This window comes from Helianthus annuus, chromosome 5 (genome assembly GCF_002127325.2).
Source record: "Helianthus annuus cultivar XRQ/B chromosome 5, HanXRQr2.0-SUNRISE, whole genome shotgun sequence".
Taxonomy (NCBI): domain Eukaryota; kingdom Viridiplantae; phylum Streptophyta; class Magnoliopsida; order Asterales; family Asteraceae; genus Helianthus; species Helianthus annuus.
Genome location: NC_035437.2, coordinates 6,468,458 through 6,491,044, shown reverse-complemented (window position 1 = coordinate 6,491,044; position 22,587 = coordinate 6,468,458). Strand labels below are relative to the sequence as shown.

Below are 22,587 nucleotides of genomic sequence, written 5' to 3'. Positions count from 1 at the left end.
TCGGCAATATAAAATGACCGAATTGGCCTTCTCGTTAACAAAAAAAATGAATGAACTTAACTAAATAGACTAAAATGGCAATAGTGAAACCTTTTTAAACAATCTTTAAATTATGTTGACAAAATGGTTCAAACCACATGATGTAAAATGATATTTAACTATAAATCAAATTAGGGTGTAAGGGGTGCTCACCTAATAGGTGAGTCCCCTCTCTTACGCCCAACCAATCCTCGTGTGCCACGTCAACTCCCCTCTTAAACTCCCCTAACACCCTAAATTGATGGCGGCACTCCCCTCTTAGGTGAATTGGTTTTTTTTTTTTTTTAAAAAAAAAAACATTGATTGGTCACTCCCTCTCTCTCCTCCCTCTCTCTTCGGTGAGCCGCCACCGATTCTCTCTCCTCTCTCTACTCACCGCATGGATGGCGGTGTTCTTGCCGAGCGGGAAAAGGGGTCACCGCATGGGGTTGCCGAAGGCACCCCGTGCACCCTTATATAGCATAGATAAGTCCTATTCCTAGAAACGGTTACTAAAAAACCACGTGTCAACCTCAACCTCCAATGACGTAACTCCACGTGTACAAAACAAATTCCCGCCTTCTTACTTCTTCTCTCCCTATAAAAAGCCACCTCACTTGATTCATTCTCTCATAATAATTTCTGTTACAAATCAAACAATCATAACCGTTTCACAGTTATCGTCTCACCTGCAACAACTCTCATTCATTCCACCATTCTTAGGTATTCTCATAGCTCCTTCATCTTCATGTCCTGATCGATTCGATTATCTACTTTCATGTGTATCTGCATCACGTAATTCGTTTAATCCAATTGTATGTGATCGATTGATGTTCTTTTACACTAGCGGTTCTTAATTGTTTATATCAGAGTTGTTTAATTCCACTTTTCCCCAATTATGTTCTTAGTTTTACTTTTATTAGGGTTCTTGAGTTCAATTGAAGTTTATTTGCTGTTTATTCATGTTTTTGAAGCATGCAATTCATTACTATTCGTTGTGTTTGATCTGATTCGCACATTCTGAAAGAGCTGAAATTGTTAGTTGAGATTCTAACACAATTAATTAGGTTTAATACTGGTAATTTTGCTGTTTATTCATGTTTTTGAAGCATGCAATTCATTACTATTTGTTGTGTTTGATCTGATTCGTACATTCTGAAAGAGCTGAAATTGTTAGTTGAGATTCTAACACAATTAATTAGGTTTTTTCTGGTAATTTTACTGTTTATTCAGATTATCGTCTGCTTTTATTAGTTAATTAAGTTCTATCGGCTTGTTCTTGGTTTAGCGATCTTGATTTCGATGAATAGTCCACAACTGATTTAACTGTTCATTATCTATTAGAGTTCTTGAGTTCAGTTAAAGTGTTTTGCTGTTGTTCATGGTCTTAAAGAATGTAATCGATACTCTGTGTTTGATTTCGCACAGAACATTCCGAGATACCTGAAATTTCGGTATCCGCTCTGATTGTTTTGGTCCGAGTTGAGTAATTTTGCTGTGTATTCTGATTGTTGTCTACTTTTTTAGTCAAATTTCTATCCACTTATGTCTATAAAGTTGCATACAACTGATTTAACTGTTACATTATGTGTTGTTATTATATGTTGGAGATTTTGTATTGGTTTACTGAAATACTGCAAATGGTTTTGTTTCAGGAAACAAGATTTAATTCAAGTGAAATGGATCCAGAACCAAACAGTGACAATGAAGAGAAAAAAGATCCAAAAATTACTGAGGATATGAAGGAAAAAGCAAAGGGTAAGAGGCCCATGACTCGATCAAGTAGCAAACAAGTCGAAATGGATAGTGAAACAGCGTTAAATCTGGCACTGATAACCCAGAAGGCCCAAGGAATTGTGATTGATGAAGCTAGAGTACTAAGAAGCAAAGGAAATGCGCCTGCTGTTGGTGTTGGTTCTAAAAAAAGCAAGGGAAAACAGTTGGAAAATGTTGCAAAGGGCTCTTACTATCTGAGATCGAGTCGAAAGGGGATGGATATAGATGGTAAACCACCAAAGGCAAAGACAGTGTCTGGTAAAAAGCGCAAAGGGGGAGAGAGGAAAAGGTTGCAAAGCCCGGAAACTGATACTGAAGAGATGTGCAAAAGAATTAAAAGGAAAAGAGATCGTGATGACGATGCAGATGATATGGATGCAACTCCAGCACGCATGACTCGGTCTAGTAGTAAACTGAGGAGGGTAAATTCCCTTTAGAGGTATTGTTGATTCTTTGCTTTTGGATCTGAATCTTGTTGAAGAAAAGTTTGAAACACTATAGGTCTTAATCCATGCTTCCTGTCATACTGTGTACATGTGTATATTCAACTTTGTCGAATAGTTTTGGTTAGCAAATGTTGTGGTTTGTATATCTGAATCATGTTGAATAAAAGTTTGAAACACTATGGGTCTTAATCCATGCTTTCTGTATTTCTATATGTTTGTATATTATATAGTATATTTGAAAGTTACATAAACATTTGTATTGAAACAGCCGCAACAACAAATCGACTATCCACCATTTTCTTGTTCAATCGTTCAGCCTCGGTTTAAGCTATCTACTATTAACTGCCAAACTGTTTCTTTCTCTTCATCCTTCTTCAAGAACAACACCCGGCGACTACCAGACCCATCAAACTCAGTCTACCAGCGCGTTCTGACCTGTGGAACTTACTCTGTAGACCCATGCTGACCCGTCTTAAATTTATCTTACTTTCTATCTGCTACCCATTTCAACCCATTGTCTGTTATGTATAAAAAATAACCGACTCTCTTTATAAGCCGATTGTTCACACCCAATAGCTTTACCAATCGCTCTCTTGAGACACAAGGCCAGAATTTTGGATAGCACTTTGAACTGCACCCTATGAGGCTTATAGGCCTAAACTCTTTTAGATTAGAATGGTCGCAAACCTTAGCAATTAGAGCAATGAATGATGTATCGCAACAATGGGCCCATGAACCCACCAGTCCAAGTATGATGCACCCGCAGACTATATATAGCCCACGATACGGTTCATATGGCAATAATCATAACAGTATCAATCTAAAGCAGCTGCTTACTGCATGTGCAAGTGCTCTAGCGGGAAACAAGATTAATGAGTTTGAGATTTTGGTAGAACGCGCACGGGCTGCGGTTTCATAACTGGTGACCCGACCCCGAGGCTAGGCGCGTATATGGTGGAAGGGTTGGTGGCATAAACGACGACGCATTGTTAAAAAAACTGTTTGAGTTAGTCCCTTTTACGCACGTGGTGCATTTAGCGGCTCAAGCCGGTGTGCGTTACGCTATGGAAAACCCTAGCTCATATGTTCATAGCAACATAGCCGGGTTCGTTAATCTGTTAGAAATCTGTAAAATCGCGAACCCGCAGCCTGCTATCGTGTGCGCGTCGTCGAGTTCGGTCTACGGGTTAAACACGAAAATCCCGTTTTCAGAGAAAGACCGAACCAACCAGCCCGCGAGCCTCTACGCGGCGACGAAAAAGGCGGGCGAGGAAATCACGCATACTTATAATCATATCTGCGGGCTGTCGTTGACCGGGTTGCAGTTTTTACTGTTTAACGGCCCGATATGGCGTATTTTTTTTTCACTTTTTCACAAAGATATACTGAAAGGGAAGGTGATCCCGGTTTTCGAGGCGGCGAATGACAGGACGGCCCGCACAGCTGCGCGTGTTCAACTTGGGGAACACGCCGCCGGTGCCAGTTTCGGATCTTGTTGGGATTTTGGAGAGATTGTTGAAAGTTAAAGTGAGACGGATGGTGATGAAGTTGCCGAGGAATGGGGATGTTTCGTTTACGCACGCGAATATTAGTTTAGTGAGGAGGGAGTTTGGGTATAGACCGACGACGGATTTACAAACCGGGTTGAAGAAGTTTGTTAGATGGTATGTGAGTTACTATGGAGCGGGTAAGAAAAGTGACCAGTGATGAGAAAAAGATGGATTAGTTGTTGCACAAAGGGTAATGTTGGTTTAAAATTCTTGTTGATTTTGATTGTTTGACTGCTAATTGATTCACACAAATTATCTTGTTATTGAGGTCAGTAATGAAAGAAATTGCAGTCTTTTTTGTTAGGTATAACATTCTTGTTGATTTTGATTTTCAAATGTTTTTTTTTGCATTTTTAACCGACCCGAAACCCGTTCTGACCCGGACCCGTGTCGACCTGAAACCCGTTCTGACCCGAAACCCGTTCTGATCCAAACCCGTTTCGACCCGAACTAAAACAACCCTTTTTAATTGACCCGAACCCGTTTTGACCTATGACCCGATCTGACCCGACCCGACCCATTTGCCAGGTCTAATTGCTAGTTACCTTTGGTCTTACAATAACCGCTTCACTATATTTGGATGAAAAACAATTCCACATCTCTTATTGAGTATGTTAGATTCACATCAACAACCAATAAATAATATATTGACTCCTGACCTTTTTATACAACTATCATGCCCGGTAAAGTCGAACCCATAGCAAAAACTACCTATCCATGCATGTATTTATCTAAAAAATTATCTGTTTCCTCCTTTTGTCCATCCTATATATGTATCTGTTTCTGGACTTCACATATATCGATTCTTCTCTTTTCCTTTGCGTTTTTAGCCACCATCGTGATCGTTGGTTTAACATCTACATCCATCCCATCCCATTGGGTCTCATCTTTTAGAACAACAACACTTTACGAACCCAAGTTTAGTATCGACACGTTCTACATAAAGAACCACTCGGTATTGACATTGGTCGTTTAGTATCGACGCGGTCTACATAAAGAACCACTTGGTATAACAGATAGAAATTGAATGTTAGCCTCTAAGATGAGGAGCAAAAGGATGTTAAAGCAATGATCACAATGGCTGGTAAAAAACGCAAAGAAAAAGAGATGAAAAGATATGTTATGCAAAGCCCAGAAACAAATACATACAGGAAGTAAGAGGGGACGATGACACAGATGATATGGATGGAAATCAAGTAACAAAGACTTAACTTATTAAGGTAAGATAGGGTAGTTTAAGAAATCCCGTTATTCAACTTATTAGAATTTAAAAAGTTTTTTCTTTTTTTTTTTGGGTAAATATTAGAATTTAAAAAGTTTAAAAGTGAAGTCAAATTACATTTGAATTTGAATAAGATCCGAAAAACCGATTGGGATAAGATTATTTGCATTCGGGTCTATTTGTATAAGCTGATTTGAAAACCGACTTACGAAATATGTGTATGATATAATTAGACTGTCCGCAATGCAACAGGCTGCATTTACTACATGCATCCTAGTCATCACTGCCACATCAGCTTTTTACTCATTATTAACAAATGCACTCTCTCTCCTCTTTTTAACTCCAACCCATCCTTCCCACATGCACCTTCTCTCTTCCACATCACCATTTCTTTTTCCAACCCATTAGTTTTTAAAGGACCCATCTTCACCTTCTCTCTCCTGCATTTAGGTGCACTTCACTAAGTGCAAACCCCTTAAGTGCAAGTCCACCCCAATGCATCATTCACAAGTGCACACGCCACGTCATTAAGTGCAACCCTCCAAAAGGAAGCATTGGAGGCAGTCTTATATCTTATATTCATATACTTTTTTTTTTGAACGGCAAATTTGGATCACTAACGGACCACTAGAGTATCTTATATTTATATACTTTTTTTTTGAACGGCAAATTTGGATCACTGACGGACCACTAGAGTATCATTGTGCTACCAGCGGAACCACCCGATCATATCCATCTCCACTAGGCATAATGCCTATACACCAATTCAGGAGGAAACCCAATAAATATGGAAAAAACCCCTTATGGGAATCGAACCCAGGACCTATTGGTCCCAAAGTTTTATCTCACCTCCAAGATACCACTAGGCTATAAAACCATATACTATATTTATATACTACTAATTAGGTTATCACCCATGTGAAAATTAGAGAAATTATTTATTATTCTTAATGATTAATGTATAATGAATACCGTACAAAAAATTGACAAATTAAGCTTTGAGATCCAGACTTATAAACGTATTCATCAACTTTTTCATGGGTTATGAACTTATTGGCATAATGGCACTCTCATAAACTATTGGTTGGTTATGATACGTTTTTTTTTGAACGGTGGATTCTATGATTTATAGAATAGGGCCAACATATGCTGTAAAAACCCGAAAAGACAGAGTACAACTACGAAAGAGCAACAAATACCTCACCCACCCACAACACAAATTATATAATAATATCTCGAATATTGAAATCCACCCATCTATCCCAATCCACCGTATCTAATTTTGATCGACTCTTTAACCAGATGAAGGAGTCAGCTTTAATGTCATCTACCACCATGTTTCCAGAGACTTGAATGTTCCTGTACTCCTTCGCATTACGAGTCTTCCATATATGCCAAATAGTAGTCTGAAAGATCAAATTTATCACCTGTTTCCAAACTTTAGAACCTTTCCTCCCTTCAATATAATTTAAGACTTCTTTAGCCGCTCCGAACAAAGTACCGACTGGGAGCTTCACCCACGCGAGGACATTCCACCAGATAACCTTTGACATATTGCAATTACAAACCAAGTGATCCACCGTTTCAATATTAATATTACACATAGGACACACAGAATTATGAAGCACAACGCCTCGTTTAGCTAATTCCTCCTTAACCGGAATCCTCCCCAAAACGACTCTCCACGAAAAAATATTAACCTTCGGCGGAACCCAACGATTCCAATGTTTCCATTCTTCTTCAATCAACATTGAACACCTCAAAATCTGGTCTCGAACAACAGCAACTGAAAAAGCACTATTACCATCTGATTTCCAAGCCCATGTATCAGGCCCATCTTGAAGCTTCACACCATTTAGAACTCTCAACAAACCAGTCCATTGCTCCCATTCTCTTTCGTTACAAGGAGGCCGAGAGCAGAGGACATTCCATTGTAACTCATTAGTAGTTCTAACGACATTATCCGCAACCGTCGCCTTTTTAAAAGATGAAATCTAAATATCAGGAAAACAATCCATCAAAACCTTCCCACCCACCCAATTATCAACCCAAAAGCTGACATTGACGCCCGAACCAACCACAGCTACAATATGCTCTTTCAAGGGAATGCCAAGATCATCAAAATCTTTTCCTACCAACTGAATATCCCTCCAAACACCCGTAAACTTACCATTAACCGGGATCCACCTATTTTTCCTTTTATTCTCATGAATCGCTCCCACCACTCTAGCCCAAAGGCTATTCGGGTGAGCCTTATAATTCAACCACCACTTCGCCAATAAAGCAAGATTCATACTTCTAAGATCTCCAACACCTAACCCCCCCCCCCCCCCCCCCCCCCCGTATTTTTTTGGTTTAGTCATCTTATTCCACGCGACCCACCGAATTTTATTAGATCCGTCCTTCCTTCCCCATATAAAATCCCTTCTAATGGAATCAAGGGTATTTAACACTTTTTTCGGTGCACGAAACATCGAAAAATAGTAATTAGGTAAAGCACCCATAACGGCTTTTGCTAGCACAATCCTCCCGGCAAGTGAAAGATATTTAGCTTTCCAAGACGAAAGCTTAGAATTAAACTTGTCAATTATAGGCTTCCAAAACTTTACGCGTTTCATATTAGCTCCTATAGGCAAGCCTAAAAAACTAAACGGCATCTCTCCCACCCTACAATTTAAATCATTTGCCATACAAACAACTTCCCCATCATCAACTCCCACCCCATATAAACAGGATTTGCTAAGATTAACCTTTAAACCCGAAGAAAGAAAAAAACATCTTAGGACCCGGTTAAGGTTTTTAATATTCTCTTCGGACCACTCTCCCAAAAACACCACATCGTCCGCATAACACAAATGCGAGATACACGGCCCATTATTAGGAAGACTAACACCTTTAAACAAGCCTCTAGACACCACCCTATTCATAATGACGTCCAAAGCTTCCATAGCTAAAATGAAAAGAAACGGGGAAAGAGGATCACCTTGTCGAAGCCCTCTTTGAAGATTAAACTCCGAAGTCGGCGAACCATTCACTAAAACCGAAGCCCAACTAGATTTTAGACTAGCCCCGATCCATTTCCTCCAAAGAAGCGGAAATCTCATTGCCTTTAGAATCGAAAGAGAAATTTCCAGTTTAACGAATCGTTAGCCTTTTCAAAATCCACCTTGAAGACAAAGATTTTTTGTTTGCTTTTCTTTGCCCATGAGATAATTTCACTAGTAATTAACGGGCCATCAAGGATAGACCGTCCTTCAACAAACGCCGTCTGAACCGGGGCAACAAGAGAAGGAATGACCACTTTCAATCTAAGAGCCAAAATCTTCGCAATAACTTTGTAAAGAACTCCTATAAGCGATATCGGACGAAACTCATTCACCGTCTTCGGGTCTCGAACCTTGGGAATCAAAGCAATAAAGGACGCATTACAACCCCGCTTGATATAGGCTTTCTTATGAAATTCATTCAACACGTCTACAAAAAAGTTTTCCAGCAAAACCCAAAATCTTTTAATAAACTTAAAAGTAAAGCCGTCCGGCCCCGGGGCTCTATCACTCCCACACGCCCATACAGCATTTTTAACTTCTTCCTTAGAAAAAACTGCAACCAAAGACTTTACTTGCACCTCTGAAAGACGTCTACAACCTCTACCATCCAAAAAAGGCCTCCTCTGAAGCGGCTCGGTGAAACGAGACATAAATCGCATCTTCACCTCATGTTTAATCACCATAGGGTCTGAAACAATGTTGCCATCAATCACAAGAGAAGTTATACAATTCCTCGCTTTCCTACTATTTATTAACCCGTGAAAAAATTTAGAATTTTCATCACCCACTTTAGCCCATCTAAACTTCGCCAATTGCTTCAAATCAACAATCCTCTTCTTTTCATGCTTTTTTATTTTCCAGCGACCTACCGTTCTTCTCTCTTTTTCTTCCAGAGTGAGCCTCCTGTTTTCAGCAAGTCTATCAATCAAGTCGACTTCATTTTTGAGAACATTCAATTCTTTCTCCTCTAAGTCTTTGCTCAAATTTCGCTAATCTTTAATATTAACCTTGAGAGATTTTAGCAAGCAAGCCAGATCTTTCATTTTATTGCCAACTGATACATGTGTGCTAACAACCTGATTAACCACTTCCACTATACCATTAGAGCACAACCAACTATTAAAAAATCGAAAGGGAACTGGACAAAAATTTGTAACCGAACATGAAAGCAACAAAGGGCAGTGATCAGAAAGATGTCGCGATAAAGCTTCAAACCTCGCCGTAGGCCATTCACTAATAAATGAGTCCCAAACCAAAACCCGATCTATCTTGCTTAAACTCGATCCATCTTCTGGCATAAAAGTAAACTTATAACCTCCCATTTGATACTCGAGCATCCCCGTTTTAGCAATAAACATGTTAAAAAGTGATGCCCCAAAGCTATCAAACCGAGATAACATCCTATCCCCTTCTTCCCTAACCTCATTAAAATCACCAGCCATAATCCACACCCCATTACTACCTTCTTTAACCCTTCTAAGATCCTCCCACAGAGCACGTCTCTTCGAAAAATCTCTAGAAGCATAAATGTTAGCAACATTAATACGAACATCCGACCCTACCAATCTCCCACTAACCACCAGAAAAGAATCATGCTTAATAACAGATTGCTTGAAGAAGACCTTCGGGTCCCAAATCGAAACCAATCCTCCAGACCTGCCATTAGCATCCACCCAATCCCAATCCATATCCGCATGACCCCAATATTTACCAACTGTAAACGGCGCCAAATTAGAAACTTGAGTCTCCTGCATACATAAAAAAGAGACTCTATGCTTTCTGACCAAAGAATTAATCCACACCGGCTTCTCAGCACCTCCGATTCTCCTGATATTAATAATTAACCAATTCATTTATGACCGCCTGACTCCGATTCGTCCTGCACAATCTTGTTAACCTCCGATCTAAAATTAGAGATTCTAAAACCAGCAATTTTCCCCACCACCAAGGTAGCATCAGTTTCACGTTGTATTTCGTCCGTTGGATCTTTATTAAGATCGAAAGTATAATCAACAGGGTCAAGCAACTCGTCTACTAAATTTTGACCCACCTCCACCACTTCATTAATCAACCGACTTTTCTTCTTCGCAACATTATCTTGCTTTAAAAAAGTGAATGAACCTAAATTCCTCTTTCTATATGATTAATAAATCAATATAAAACAGTGGCGGATTCAGGATTTTTTTTCACCGGGTTCCTTTTGCTAGATTTTTACTAATTCTCACTATTTTTTTCTAAATCATACAAAATTTCCACTATTTTTTTTCATTTTTTTCCAAACTGAAGGGGTTCTCAGGAACCCCCAAAACACCCCTGGATCCGCCACTAATAAAATGTACTTAATGTATTAAACATAATTAAGGAAGTTCAAGTATTTAAACATTAAAAAATACGATACTAATGATAAGGGAATAGTGGATTGGAAACATCAGTTCCCTTAAAACAATTTTAAGAAAATAATACACGTTTTGGAGCTTTTGCAACAAAAAGTTTTCCTTCACTCCTTGACCAGTTGACCATTCAAATACACAAATCTCGCAAATTCTAATTTCTCATCATTCATCAAATCAAACCAACCAATGACAATATAACTAAAAGAAACAAAATCTTATAAATATAAATATCAATTAAACTATGTGAGTAATAGTTATCAATGGGATAGTGGTTCATTAGCAAAGACAAAACATTCAAACACCTGATTTTAGAAGAGAAAAGTATTGGATTCAAGTTTCACAGACGACAATGATTAAAAGAAATTTGTCGTTCGAAAAAAAATATGAGTAATAGTTTACCTAAAAAGTGACTATCATTTAGATAGAAGGCTTTTACTCACTTTTTTCTTTACTCAAAAGTGTGTAATGGTTTCATATGTAATGTATAAAAGAAAAAAAAAATAAAGTGTGTTTGCATCTGATTGGTGGATCCCATGCATCCATCCCCCATGCCCGTTAACTCACCAACGTCCTTACGGGGCGGTGTATAACTCCCTTACATGTTGATGTGGACTTGGGAGTCAATGCCAGAGTTTATAAAAAATTACTCGACTATCTTTATAAGCCAATTGTTCACACCCAATAACTTTACCAATCAGCCTCTTGAGACACAAGGCCAAAATTTTGGGTAGCACTTTGAACTATGCCCGATGAGGCTTATAGGCCTAAACTCTTTTAGAGTAGAATGGACGCAAACCTTAGCAATTAGAGCATTGAATGATGTATCACTAAAGGATAATATAAAAAATAAACCAAATCAATTAGTATTATTATCTTTTTATAAGTTATTTTGTTTCCTAGTTTGGCTCCTAAGTCTTAGGATCTTGATTGTATTTATTCACGTTTCCTGCGATTTGTTATTCAATAAAAAACCAAGTTCTAAACCTAATTTCTCATGGTATCAGAGCGGGCTCTTGAGAACCATCGCTCGTGATTCAACATGACCGGAGAAAAACCCAGCGGCAGTGGCAAGAATGATGCCATTGACGTCACCTCGCCTTATTACATACACCCTTCTGATTTACCCAAACAGATGCACGCGAACGAGGCTTTAACCGATGGAAACTACAGCGGTTGGGCCAAGGAGATGGCTAATTTCCTGTTTGCAAAGAACAAGATGGGGTTCATGGATGGACGATTCCCAAACCAGAGAAGACAGCAGAGGATTATATGTAGTAGATGTGTTGTGATGCCATGATCATCGGATGGCTCACGATGGCGATGGATAAAGACATTAAGGGAGTGTAAAATATGCTAACGCCTCCTCTGAAATATGGAAGGATCTGAAGGAAAGGTTTGGGAAGGAGAGTGTGCCTCGAGCCTATGAACTAAAACAATCTCTTTCGGTTACTCATCAGGATGGTTCATCTGTCTCAGCCTATTATACCAAACTTCGTGGTATTTGTGATGAGATACAGTCAGTGCTTCCAGTCCCACAATGCATCTGTAGAAACTGTTCTTGTAACTTCGGAAAAAGGCTCAGTGAATTCAAGGAAAAAGAGTGGTTGTACGAGTTTTTGATGGGGCTTGATGGGGACTTTACCACAATAAGGACCCATGTTCTCTCAATCAAGCCGACTCCCACACTTGGAGAAGCCTACCGTCTTGCTTCGGAGGAAGAACAACAAAGGAAAATCATGATGATAAAGAGGACTCAAGTGGAGCCGGCTGCGTTAAAAACCCAAGGACGACGAGAAAGACCTTCCAACTTCCAACAAAACAACAGAGGGGTCTCAAAAGAACCCAAGCGAACTGCGGTTGATGAAATCGATCATTGCACTCATTGTGGGAGAGATGGCCACAAACGAGATGGTTGTTTCAAGTTGATAGGATATCCTGAATGGTGGCCCGGAAAAGCAAAGGTTGATAAAGTAAAGCCAAAAGCAACCCACATTGAGACCGAGCCCAGTTTAGCAGGCCTGAATGAAACCAAATATCAGGTGCTCATGAAGCATTTTGCCAATAACAAGCAAAATACTGAAGGTGACCCTATTCGTAAGGTAAATATGGCTGGTAAGCATAATGAAAATAGTGATTGGATCGTGGATTCAGGTTCAACCGAGCACATCATTCATAACCTGGAGTCTCTTGAAAATGGTACTCGAACCATACGAGAGGCATCTGTTATGATACCGAATGGTGACAACATACCGGTAGAAGCGAAAGGGGATTGCACCTTGATCGGTGGAAATAAAATCAATGAAGTTTTATATGTTCCAAACTTTAATTGCAATTTATTTTCAGTTGGTAGATTATCAAAAGAGTCACAATGTGTAGTAAGTTTTTTCCCCGATTTTTGTGTAATGTAGGGCTTACACTCGAAGAAGTTGATTGGCACAGGAAAATGCATTCAAGGTCTACATCGGATGTGTCACACCCCCAAAATCCACACGCGGAGTACCACCGCTTGGAGGCGTGACATGACCAGGATCAAGCCACCAATCATATTGAACATAGCATATAATTCAAAACAGTTTAAGAAATCCAACACAATACAATTGGTGTCCAAACAAAACATAGTTTAAGTAGCGGAAGCATAATATGAAAACCCAATGTAAGTAACAAGTTCAAATGTTAATAAGTTTAACATGGCATCCACGATCCATGTCCCACAACGACTGCGCCTCCCAGTGCAAGCTCCATGAGTACCTAACAACCTGCAAGGCATGTAACAGAGAGTCAACAACAAAGTTGAGCGAGTTCACAGTTGGTTGTTTAGTTTTTAGTATTCGTAGTGTAAACCGTATGTTCATTTAGTAACCGGGTATCGTATATAATTGTATCGCGGCCCTCCAGGCATGTTTGCGAAGATTAGTGGGGGTTTCCCATGTATTCTAGACTAGGTATATTTGTATCGCGGCCCTCCAGGCATGTGTGTGAAGTTTAGTATTTGTATCGCGGCCATTCCAGGCATGTGTGCGAAGATTAGTATTATGTTAGTATCGCGGCCACTCCAAGCGTGTGTGCGAAGAGTAGTATTAGTATCACTAGTCTAGCAGTATCTACAAGTGACCTTCCCCTCATGAGGTCAGTGGTACGTAATCCCAGTAACAATGTAAGTACAAGTAATCATTCAAACCCATTCCCAACCCTGGGAATCCCATGCCTTGGTAGGAGTGTGAACTCACCTTGGTTTGCTCGGTATGCTAAACTATGTGCTCACAATTAATCAATCAAGGCCGAGATGGAATGAAATAATGGATTGATCGCTAGAGAGGGCTTGGAGAACACAAACTACCGTCACATAGAAGAGGGGCTCTAGGGTTTTGATTTGGTCCATTGTTTCCCGAATGCAACAGTTTGCGTAAAATATAACATGTAAATGAACTGGGCCCTTAGTGGGCTTTGGCGAAACAACGGGCCGGCGAAACACTCGTTTCGTCAGGATGCTTGTGACGAAACAAACTCTGTTTCGTCGGTGCGGTTTATGGCGAATCACTTGTGTTTCGTCGGACATGTTAGAGGTTTAATTAGTTTAGATTTTTAATCAGGATACATGATAAACACCTTAATCACATTAAACAGATAACATAACCAGCAAATATCTCAACATATAATTCATATAATCCACGTATACAATTACAAGGCAAACAAGCAAACAACTAAACAGTCAACGTGCAATTGATGTGTGTAAAATGCAACATATAAATCACATCAATTAAGGCATAAAACTAACCCTTTTTAAGTACTAATGTTGGAAAAAGAGTGTTTTTGTCTTTCTTTTGTATTTTCAGGATGAAATGAGCTCAAAATCACAAAAGAAGCAAAAAGACAACTAATTCTAGCATAAATACAAGAAAAGGAATAAAAGTAGACCGCCCGGACCCTCAACGGCACCTCCCAAGGCAAAGAAGAGAAAACAGAAGACTGAACACGCCCCGTGTTCAGCGAACATGGGGCCGTGCCCAAGAAGCAGCAGAAAAGACAAACCAGTAGAAGCTTCCATTGCCCACCTCGGGGCCGTGTCCAGCGGGCACGGGGGCGTGGTGAAAGTACAGCAGGCGCATTAATTGTAATTGCGAATTACAATAATGAAGAGAGAGAATGTCAGACGGGCACGGGGGCGTGTCCAGCGGACACGGGGCCGTGCCCAGCCTTCTGTTCAGCCTATAAATAGGGGTGCTTGGTTTCATTCCATCTCATCCCTTGGCACACCACCTCTCTCACACTTCATCCACCACCCACCACCACCATAACACCATCATCCACCACCATCATCCATTGTCCATCATAGAGTGTGTGAGTCGTCTCGGGATCCAAGATTGATCGTAAGAGTTCTTGACAATCAAGGCCATGTTTGCCTAAGTCTCTTACATCACTTGGTGAAGACAAGTGTTTAGTATAATACTTTTTATTTTTAATCTTTTGCACTTTTTATTTGGTTTTGTATTAATGACTTTAATAACTAGTTACTTATGTTGAAGGTGATCTTTCCTTATCGTTTGTCCGTGGTGTCTTGGCATTATTTTACTGTCTATATAAAATAAAAGATTTTCACCAGTCATATCTCCACGGTCTATATGGAGGTATGTTGGCTACCTGGTCGGGGGTTAAGGGAACGGTTTGGTAAGGGTTTTGCCCTTGTTCAGCGTTTAGAGGTCCTGCTTGGGACCTGGGTCAAATTTAGTAGGATCTCCTTCAATGCCCATAGGTATTGGATGGCGGGGATCCAAACTCTTTGACCCCCTCATAAGTTAACTACTATTAATACTATAACCCGGCTATTTAGGACTGTATCCCTGCTGACTCAGACTACTTAGCCGAGGGTAACGTCACCGCCGAAAGCGGGGCCTATCACAATTTGCATTAATAACTTAATTCATTATCTTTCAATAATCCGACCCTTTAGGATTGTATCCTTGCTGACTCAAACTACTGGGTTGAGGGTAACGTCGCCTTCAAAAGAGGGGCCTACTACAATAACTAAGATAATCTCTTAAACAAGTGCAAAAGTGCGAAAATAATCAAAGGTTATACTAACACACGTGTCGGATCCAAGTGATTCATCTTGTCTATCTGTTTTTATTTTATTTTATTTTTCAGCATTTAGTTAGTTTTTATTTTTCTTAGTTTAAAACATTTTTCTCACTTTTTTGATTTGATTAGACGTTGAGGATAAACCGGTATTAAAAGCTCTTGTGTCCTTGGACGACCTCGGTATCTTACCAACACTATACTACGTCCACGATGGGTGCACTTGCCCATATGTGTGTTTAGTGTTAGTAAATATCGTGTTTTATAAATTTAAAACTTGGCTAAAAGTGTAAAAAGGGGCTTAAATATACATCTAAAATATATTACACTACACACGCATCAAGTTTTTGGCGCCGTTGCCGGGGACACAAGGATTTTAAGAAAGTTAGGAATCAACGGCCTAATCATATTTTTATTATTTTCTTTGATTTTTAGGATTTTTCTTAGATTTTCAGCTTCTGCAGAGCTCAACACAGGGCCGTGCCTGCTGAACACGCCCCCGTGCTCAATCATTGGAACTGGCAATCCTGTTTTAAGTCAGACAGTAAGCTGAACACGGGGCCGTGTCCACGCAACACGCCCCGTGCCCAAGATTCTCATACTGAAAACAGAACCGTTAGATCCCGGCGGTTGGTAATTTCTGACACAAACATGAGTGATAGTAATTCTTTTTACTTTCGGCACTCTTATGGTATGTGGTGTCGATTATGTGGAGGCGAACATGAGAAATTAAAATGTTATTTTCTCAATTATAGGCCCCACTATATAGACCCACCGATTCCTTGTAACCTTAAGAGGGGCGAAAGTAAAAATAAGCACTATCTCTCCTCGAATGCGCCCAGCCAGATATTCTAGGAGAAATGCTCCTTGACGAGTTATTTCAACTAGAAGAGCTAATTCTCAATTGGTCAAAAGAACTTAGGAAGGATTTTATAGATCCATCCCAAGATGATGACCATGAGGAAATGTTGGAACCGCATTCCGACAACCTCGTTGCTCCCGAAACTACCTTTATACCTAGAAAGGACTTGGACGATAGTCGTCCCTGTGTCGATTGTGCCGTGAAGGACTCCCCATCGACTTCGTTCGATGCATACATAGACCTGAGCGATTCGGCATACACCTTCTTTAACGAGAGCCCGGAAAAGGGTTGGACTTGTCCACCTAGAATGAAAATAGGAATTACCCTCACCGATAACCTCTTGCGTTCTCGCCTTAGTATAGGACAATTAAGGTATCTTAGGCACTTTTGTGACAACTCGAAATTCTGAACCTATCTTTGTGTAACGTTTATGAACATGACACGACTATATGAACTTGATTGACTAAGCGAATGATTATTGAATGTTATGTGATATGTGTTTTTAACGAATGTATACATGATATGTTATGTGTATGATTATGTTACTTGAGCCCAAACCGCACAACACTCACACTCGCACAAGCCCACTTGCTTGGGGCCGTATTTTATGAAATCGGACCAGAAGGGGCAGCCGTGATGGGCCGGCCCACTTCTCTTCTGCGTAAACAAACAAACACCCTTAAGGGGTTGTTATCTCATTTGTCACAAAACACAATACACACAACAACCCTAGCTCTTCTCTCTCTCTCTCACGAACCGAAGGCAGCCAAACATCATCCTCATCGAAGTTCATAGGGGTCGGACCATTCTCTTGTTCGGATCAACTCTCGTTCCTTCTCTATTTGGTTAGTATAATTAATTATTGTTTGATGATATTATGTTGTGTGTGGTATGATAATCTCGAATGATAACATAAGGTTCTTGATAGCATGATTTAGTATGATGATAATCGATAGTGTTTTAATATTGATCATGTGTTAATGTTCTAGCCAATCGGATATGTGATTATAGTTATTGTTCGGCTATCATGTCTTGTTTGCGAATTAGATTTGCATGATAATCTGGATGTTATGTTTGATCAATGATGTTTCGGCTGTGATGTATCGAACTTGGATAAGCACCGAGTTGTTATGTTTGCTTGCTATGCTTGATGATTAGACTTGATATGTAATTAGGGTTCATGTGAATTGAAATGCTAGATATGCTAGTTTGATCGATTAGGGGCATGATTGGAAACTGATTAGTTGTTAATTGATTGTAAATATGGAAACTGTTAAAAGCTTGTAACCGATTGCATGACATCCGGAAGTTTGTTACGGATCGCACAAGACCGGAATCGCACAAGATCAGATCATGCAAGATCTGATCCGAACGCACAAGCTGATCCGGTCGCACAAGAGGCCCTGATCGTACAAGGGGTCTCCAGTCGCACAAGGCATGCCCAGTCGCACAAGGGGTAACGTCGTTTAGCTGTTGGGCCTTAGAAGCCCAAGACACAAACGTACAAGCCCACACTGATCGCACAAGTTGAGCCGTTAGGCTGTTTGGGCCGAACAAGCCCAAAGTCAGTCGCACAACCCGTATGAATCGCACAAGGTTTACTGAATCGCACATGTGATAAAGTTTGTTTAACTGTTGGGCCTCAAAGCCCAAAACGAGTCGCACAATGTGATCCCCAGTCGCACAAGATGCATGGGTCGTACAAGTTGAATTATCTGTTTAAGTGTTTGGGCCGTGTATGCCATTGGACTATTATGTTGTTTAATTGGGCCGGGTTATGTTGGGCCGAGTACATTTGGGCTAAGATTAAAACGCACAAGTTATGCTCTTGACTGTTAAGTGTTACCATGATCTATGCGTGTTTGTAACGTGTTAACTTATGTGATACGTACGTGCATTACTTGAGTCAAAACCTGACTTGTGTGGTAACCCTGTTAGGACGTGGTTGACCACTGTTAGTTCAAGAACCCTCTTCTTTGTGTATCTGCCGAGCAACCCAAGGTGAGTTCACACAGCCAAGGCATGGGATTCCCGGGTTGGGAATTAGGTTGGAATGTTTGATATGGAATGATTACTCATACTTACGCAATCACTAGACTATAGACCATCGTCCTCAGGATAGTCAGGACACTTACGTAAAACCTACGTAAACTAGTATCTACCATTGTCTCCCGGGTCGGGAGGACACTTACGTAAATCCTGCATAACCTAACACCCACTACTGTCTTCCGAGTCGGAAGGACACTTACGTAAATCCTACATAAACCCCACGCGTACCACTGTCCTCGGGGAAGGGCACTCACGTAAATCCTGCGTGACCTTGTACGTATTCCTGTTCTCGGATTAAGAAGAACACATGGTTGCAAAGAGTCTAGTAAGTACCATAATGGGAAGCCCCCATTATTAAGGATAAATGTGGGAATCCCCCACCAGTAGTATATACTTGCATGGGAAGCCCCCACTAGATGAACTTACGCATTACTGTTATGAACTTACTTTCTGTGAACTCGCTCAACTAGTTGTTGATTTTCTGCTGCATGCCTTGCAGGACCTTAGGTACATTATGGAGCTTGCACAAGGAGGAGCAGGTCGTTGTGGGCAAATGGATCGTGATTACTTATGTCATTTCATACATTAATACTTATGATTGGGTTTTTACATTAATGCTTCCGCTATACTTAACTATGTTGGTTTTGATAAACACCTTTCGTATTGATGGATAACTTTTACTATATATTTACATGTTCAATATGATTGGTGGCTTGATCCTGGTCATGTCACGCTCCCAAGCGGTGGTACTCCGCGGGTGGATTTTGGGGGTGTGACAGATTGGTATCAGAGCCATTGGTTATAGAGAACTAGGTTTTAATATGGGAAAACGTTTTTATTAAAACCAGACTATAACCAGAACAGTGCTCTCAACGATCCACAACGACGCTTCGCTCCACGTGCAAGACTCGACATCCTAGGTAATAAGGTTTATGTTTATTACCTGCATGCTAGAAACGTGTAGAACTTTGCTCGTATTACGCTTAGATACACATGACACTATAGCATGAGAATCCCTACGTGCTTACGCTTTTCTGTCATCGCCCTACTCGCGAACTATTCTCACTTACGCTACTTTTACAATGAAGACCATGTCTGGACGAATTAACATGACTCAAGCCCAGTTAGAGGCTCTCGTTCAAGCTCAAGTTGCTGCGGCACTTGCAGCTGCTCAAGCAGGTCAACCAGCGCAGCAGCAAGTTTGCACCTTTAAGAACTTCATGGACTGTCGTCCAAGTACTTTCAGCGGCACAGAGGGGGCAGTGGGACTCCTCCACTGGTTTGAGAAGCTAGAGTCAGTGTTCGAGATGTGTGAATGCCCTGAGGCTTGCAGGGTGAAATACGCCACTGGCACGCTAGAAGGAATAGCACTAACTTGGTGGAACGCCCAAGTTCAGATCTTAGGGTTGGCAGCTGCTAACGCCACACCCTGGAACGAATTCAAGGAACTTATCAAGCGTGAGTACTGCACAAGGGATGATATCCACAAGTTGGAGAATGAGTTTTATCACTTGAAGATGACGGGGTCAGAGATAGAAGCTTACACGAAGCGATCGAACGAACTGGCCATTTTGTGTCCTACCATGGTAGACCCTCCGATCAAGCGCATCGAGTTGTACCTCAAGGGTCTAGCCTCAGAAATTCAGAGCCATGTTACATCGGCTAACCTCGACAATATCCAAGACATCCAACGTCTTGCTCATCGCCTTACGGATCAGGCGGTGGAACAGAACAAGTTGCCCAAACGCATCAGTGCTACCACTTCAGCCGCTACTCCCACTACACCCAGTGACAACAAAAGAAAGTGGGATGGGGATTCTAGCAAAGGTTCAGCAACAGTTCAATCTCAAGCTCAGCAGCAGAAGACTGACCACTACCAGAGTCCTAGTCAGCAAACCTCTGGTGGTCATAGACAGAGAAGGTATCAAGGGTTTCACCCCAAGTGTCACAACTGCAACAGACATCACAGCGGCCAGTGCAACAAGGGTCGTTGTCAAAGATGTCTCAAGATGGGTCACGAGGCCAAAGACTGTAGGAGCCCACGGCCTGCAAATCAGAACCAGCAACCGCAACAACCAGCTCCACAGAACCCACAGCAGCAACAGCAGCCACAGCGTGGAAACCGGGGATGTTTCCAGTGTGGGGCAGAAGGTCATTACAAACGCGACTGTCCTCAACTGAACCAGAACCAGAATCGCAACAACAATAACCAGGGCAACGGGAACAACAACAACGGGGGAAACAACAACAACAATGGCAACGAGGCAAGGGGTCGAGCTTTCGTGTTAGGACGAGGAGATGCAATGAACGATCCCAATGTGGTTATGGGTAAGTTTCTCCTTGACGATATTTATGTTACTGTTTTATTTGATTCGGGTGCGGATACAAGTTATATTTCTGTGAAAGCCAGTAAATTGTTAAAACGTACATCAACACCCCTAAGCACCAAACATGTCGTAGAGTTAGCAAATGGTAAGAGTTTAGAAGCCACGCAAATAGTCAAGGGTTGTAGTATTGTCTTAGCCGGTCAAGCTTTCTCCATCGACCTTATTCCCATAGTCTTGGGAAGTTTTGATATCGTTATTGGGATGGATTGGTTATCCCAACATCAGGCAGAGATCTTATGCAGTGAGAAGATCATTCGTATTCCACGTTCTGGTCAAGAACCCCTCGAAGTTCAAGGTGACAGGAGTGGTGCCGTGGTAGGCATCATCTCTTTCTTGAAGGCTCAGAAGTGTCTGCGGAAGGGTCACACCGCAATCTTGGCACTCGTTTCGGATGCATCAGTGAAGGAAAAGAAATTGGAAGACATTCCTGTTGTACGCGACTATCCTCAGGTGTTTCCTGAAGATTTACCTGGATTACCGCCTCACCGTCAGGTCGAATTTCAAATCGAGCTCGCTCCAGGAGCAGCACCCATAGCTCATGCACCATATCGTCTAGCTCCATCATAATTGGAGGAACTGTCAAAGCAGCTACAAGAGCTCTTGGAAAAGGGCTTCATTCGTCCAAGCTCTTCGCCTTGGGGAGCTCCAGTACTTTTCGTGAAAAAGAAGGTTGGTACCTTCAGGATGTGCATCGACTACCGTGAACTCAACAAGGTGACGGTGAAGAACCGTTATCCTCTTCCACGCATAGATGATCTATTCGACCAGTTGCAAGGGTCGTGCTACTATTCGAAGATAGACCTGAGGTCAGGTTATCACCAGCTGAGAGTCCGGGAGGAGGACGTCTCCAAGACAACATTCAGAACTCGATACGGTCACTACGAGTTTCTCGTCATGCCATTTGGATTAACGAACGCGCCTGCCGTATTTATGGATCTTATGAACAGGGTGTGCAAACCCTATCTTGACAAGTTCGTCATTGTTTTCATCGACGACATCCTGATCTACTCCAAGAGTCAGGAGGAACACGAGCAGCACCTACGCCTTATTTTGGAACTCCTTTGGAAGGAACAATTGTACGCTAAGTTTTCGAAATGCGACTTCTGGCTTCGTGAAGTCCACTTCTTAGGCCACGTAGTGAACAAGGATGGGATCCATGTCGATCCATCCAAGGTAGACTCGATCAGAAACTGGCCTGCACCACGTACACCAACGGAAATACGCCAATTTTTGGGTTTGGCGGGGTACTATAGACGGTTTATCAAGGATTTCTCGAAGATTGCTCAGCCGCTTACACTACTAACACAGAAGGGTGTCACCTACCGTTGGGGCAACACGCAAGAAACTGCTTTTCAGCACTTAAAGGATAGACTTTGCAGTGCACCTATCCTCTCATTGCCAGAGGGCACAGACGAATTCGTGGTTTATTGTGATGCATCCATTCAGGGTCTTGGATGTGTGTTAATGCAGCGCGACAAGGTCATTGCTTACGCCTCGCGCCAACTTAAGATTCACGAACGGAACTACACGACGCACGATTTAGAGCTGGGAGCTGTTGTTTTCGCGCTTAAGATATGGCGACACTACCTGTACGGTACCAGGTGCACGATTTACACCGATCACAGGAGTCTCGAGCATATTCTTAAGCAGAAGGATTTGAACATGCGTCAACGACGATGGGTTGAACTACTGAACGATTACGAATGCGCCATCAAGTACCATCCAGGCAAAGCCAACGTTGTGGCTGATGCCCTCAGTCGGAAA

The 22,587-nt window shown here is 41.4% G+C and overlaps 2 protein-coding genes and 1 pseudogene across 2 annotated transcripts in view; all 3 read left to right on the top strand.

Moving 5' to 3' along the window:
• Positions 1-747: 747 nt before the first annotated feature.
• Positions 748-2,444, top strand: LOC110938493. The gene is made up of 2 exons (XM_022180794.1): positions 748-833; positions 1,674-2,444. The coding sequence occupies exon 2, from the start codon at positions 1,698-1,700 to the stop codon at positions 2,229-2,231; it is 534 nt and encodes a 177-aa protein (XP_022036486.1). The 5' UTR covers positions 748-833; positions 1,674-1,697; the 3' UTR covers positions 2,232-2,444.
• A 499-nt stretch (positions 2,445-2,943) lies between these two features.
• On the top strand, positions 2,944-4,003 carry LOC110938492 (annotated as a pseudogene).
• Positions 4,004-11,491: 7,488 nt separating this feature from the next.
• The window catches only part of LOC110942568, a 38,575-nt gene continuing 27,479 nt past the window's right edge, over positions 11,492-22,587 (top strand). The window contains exons 1-3 of the mRNA XM_022184340.1: positions 11,492-11,737; positions 11,832-12,798; positions 12,861-12,906. Coding sequence (XP_022040032.1) covers positions 11,492-11,737; positions 11,832-12,798; positions 12,861-12,906 — 1,259 coding nt within the window. The remainder of the gene's footprint in view (positions 11,738-11,831; positions 12,799-12,860; positions 12,907-22,587) is intronic.

Coding starts and splice junctions, on each gene's coding strand:
- LOC110938493 (XM_022180794.1), top strand. CDS start 1,698: ATGGATCCAGAACCAAACAGTGACAATGAAGAGAAAAAAGATCCAAAA.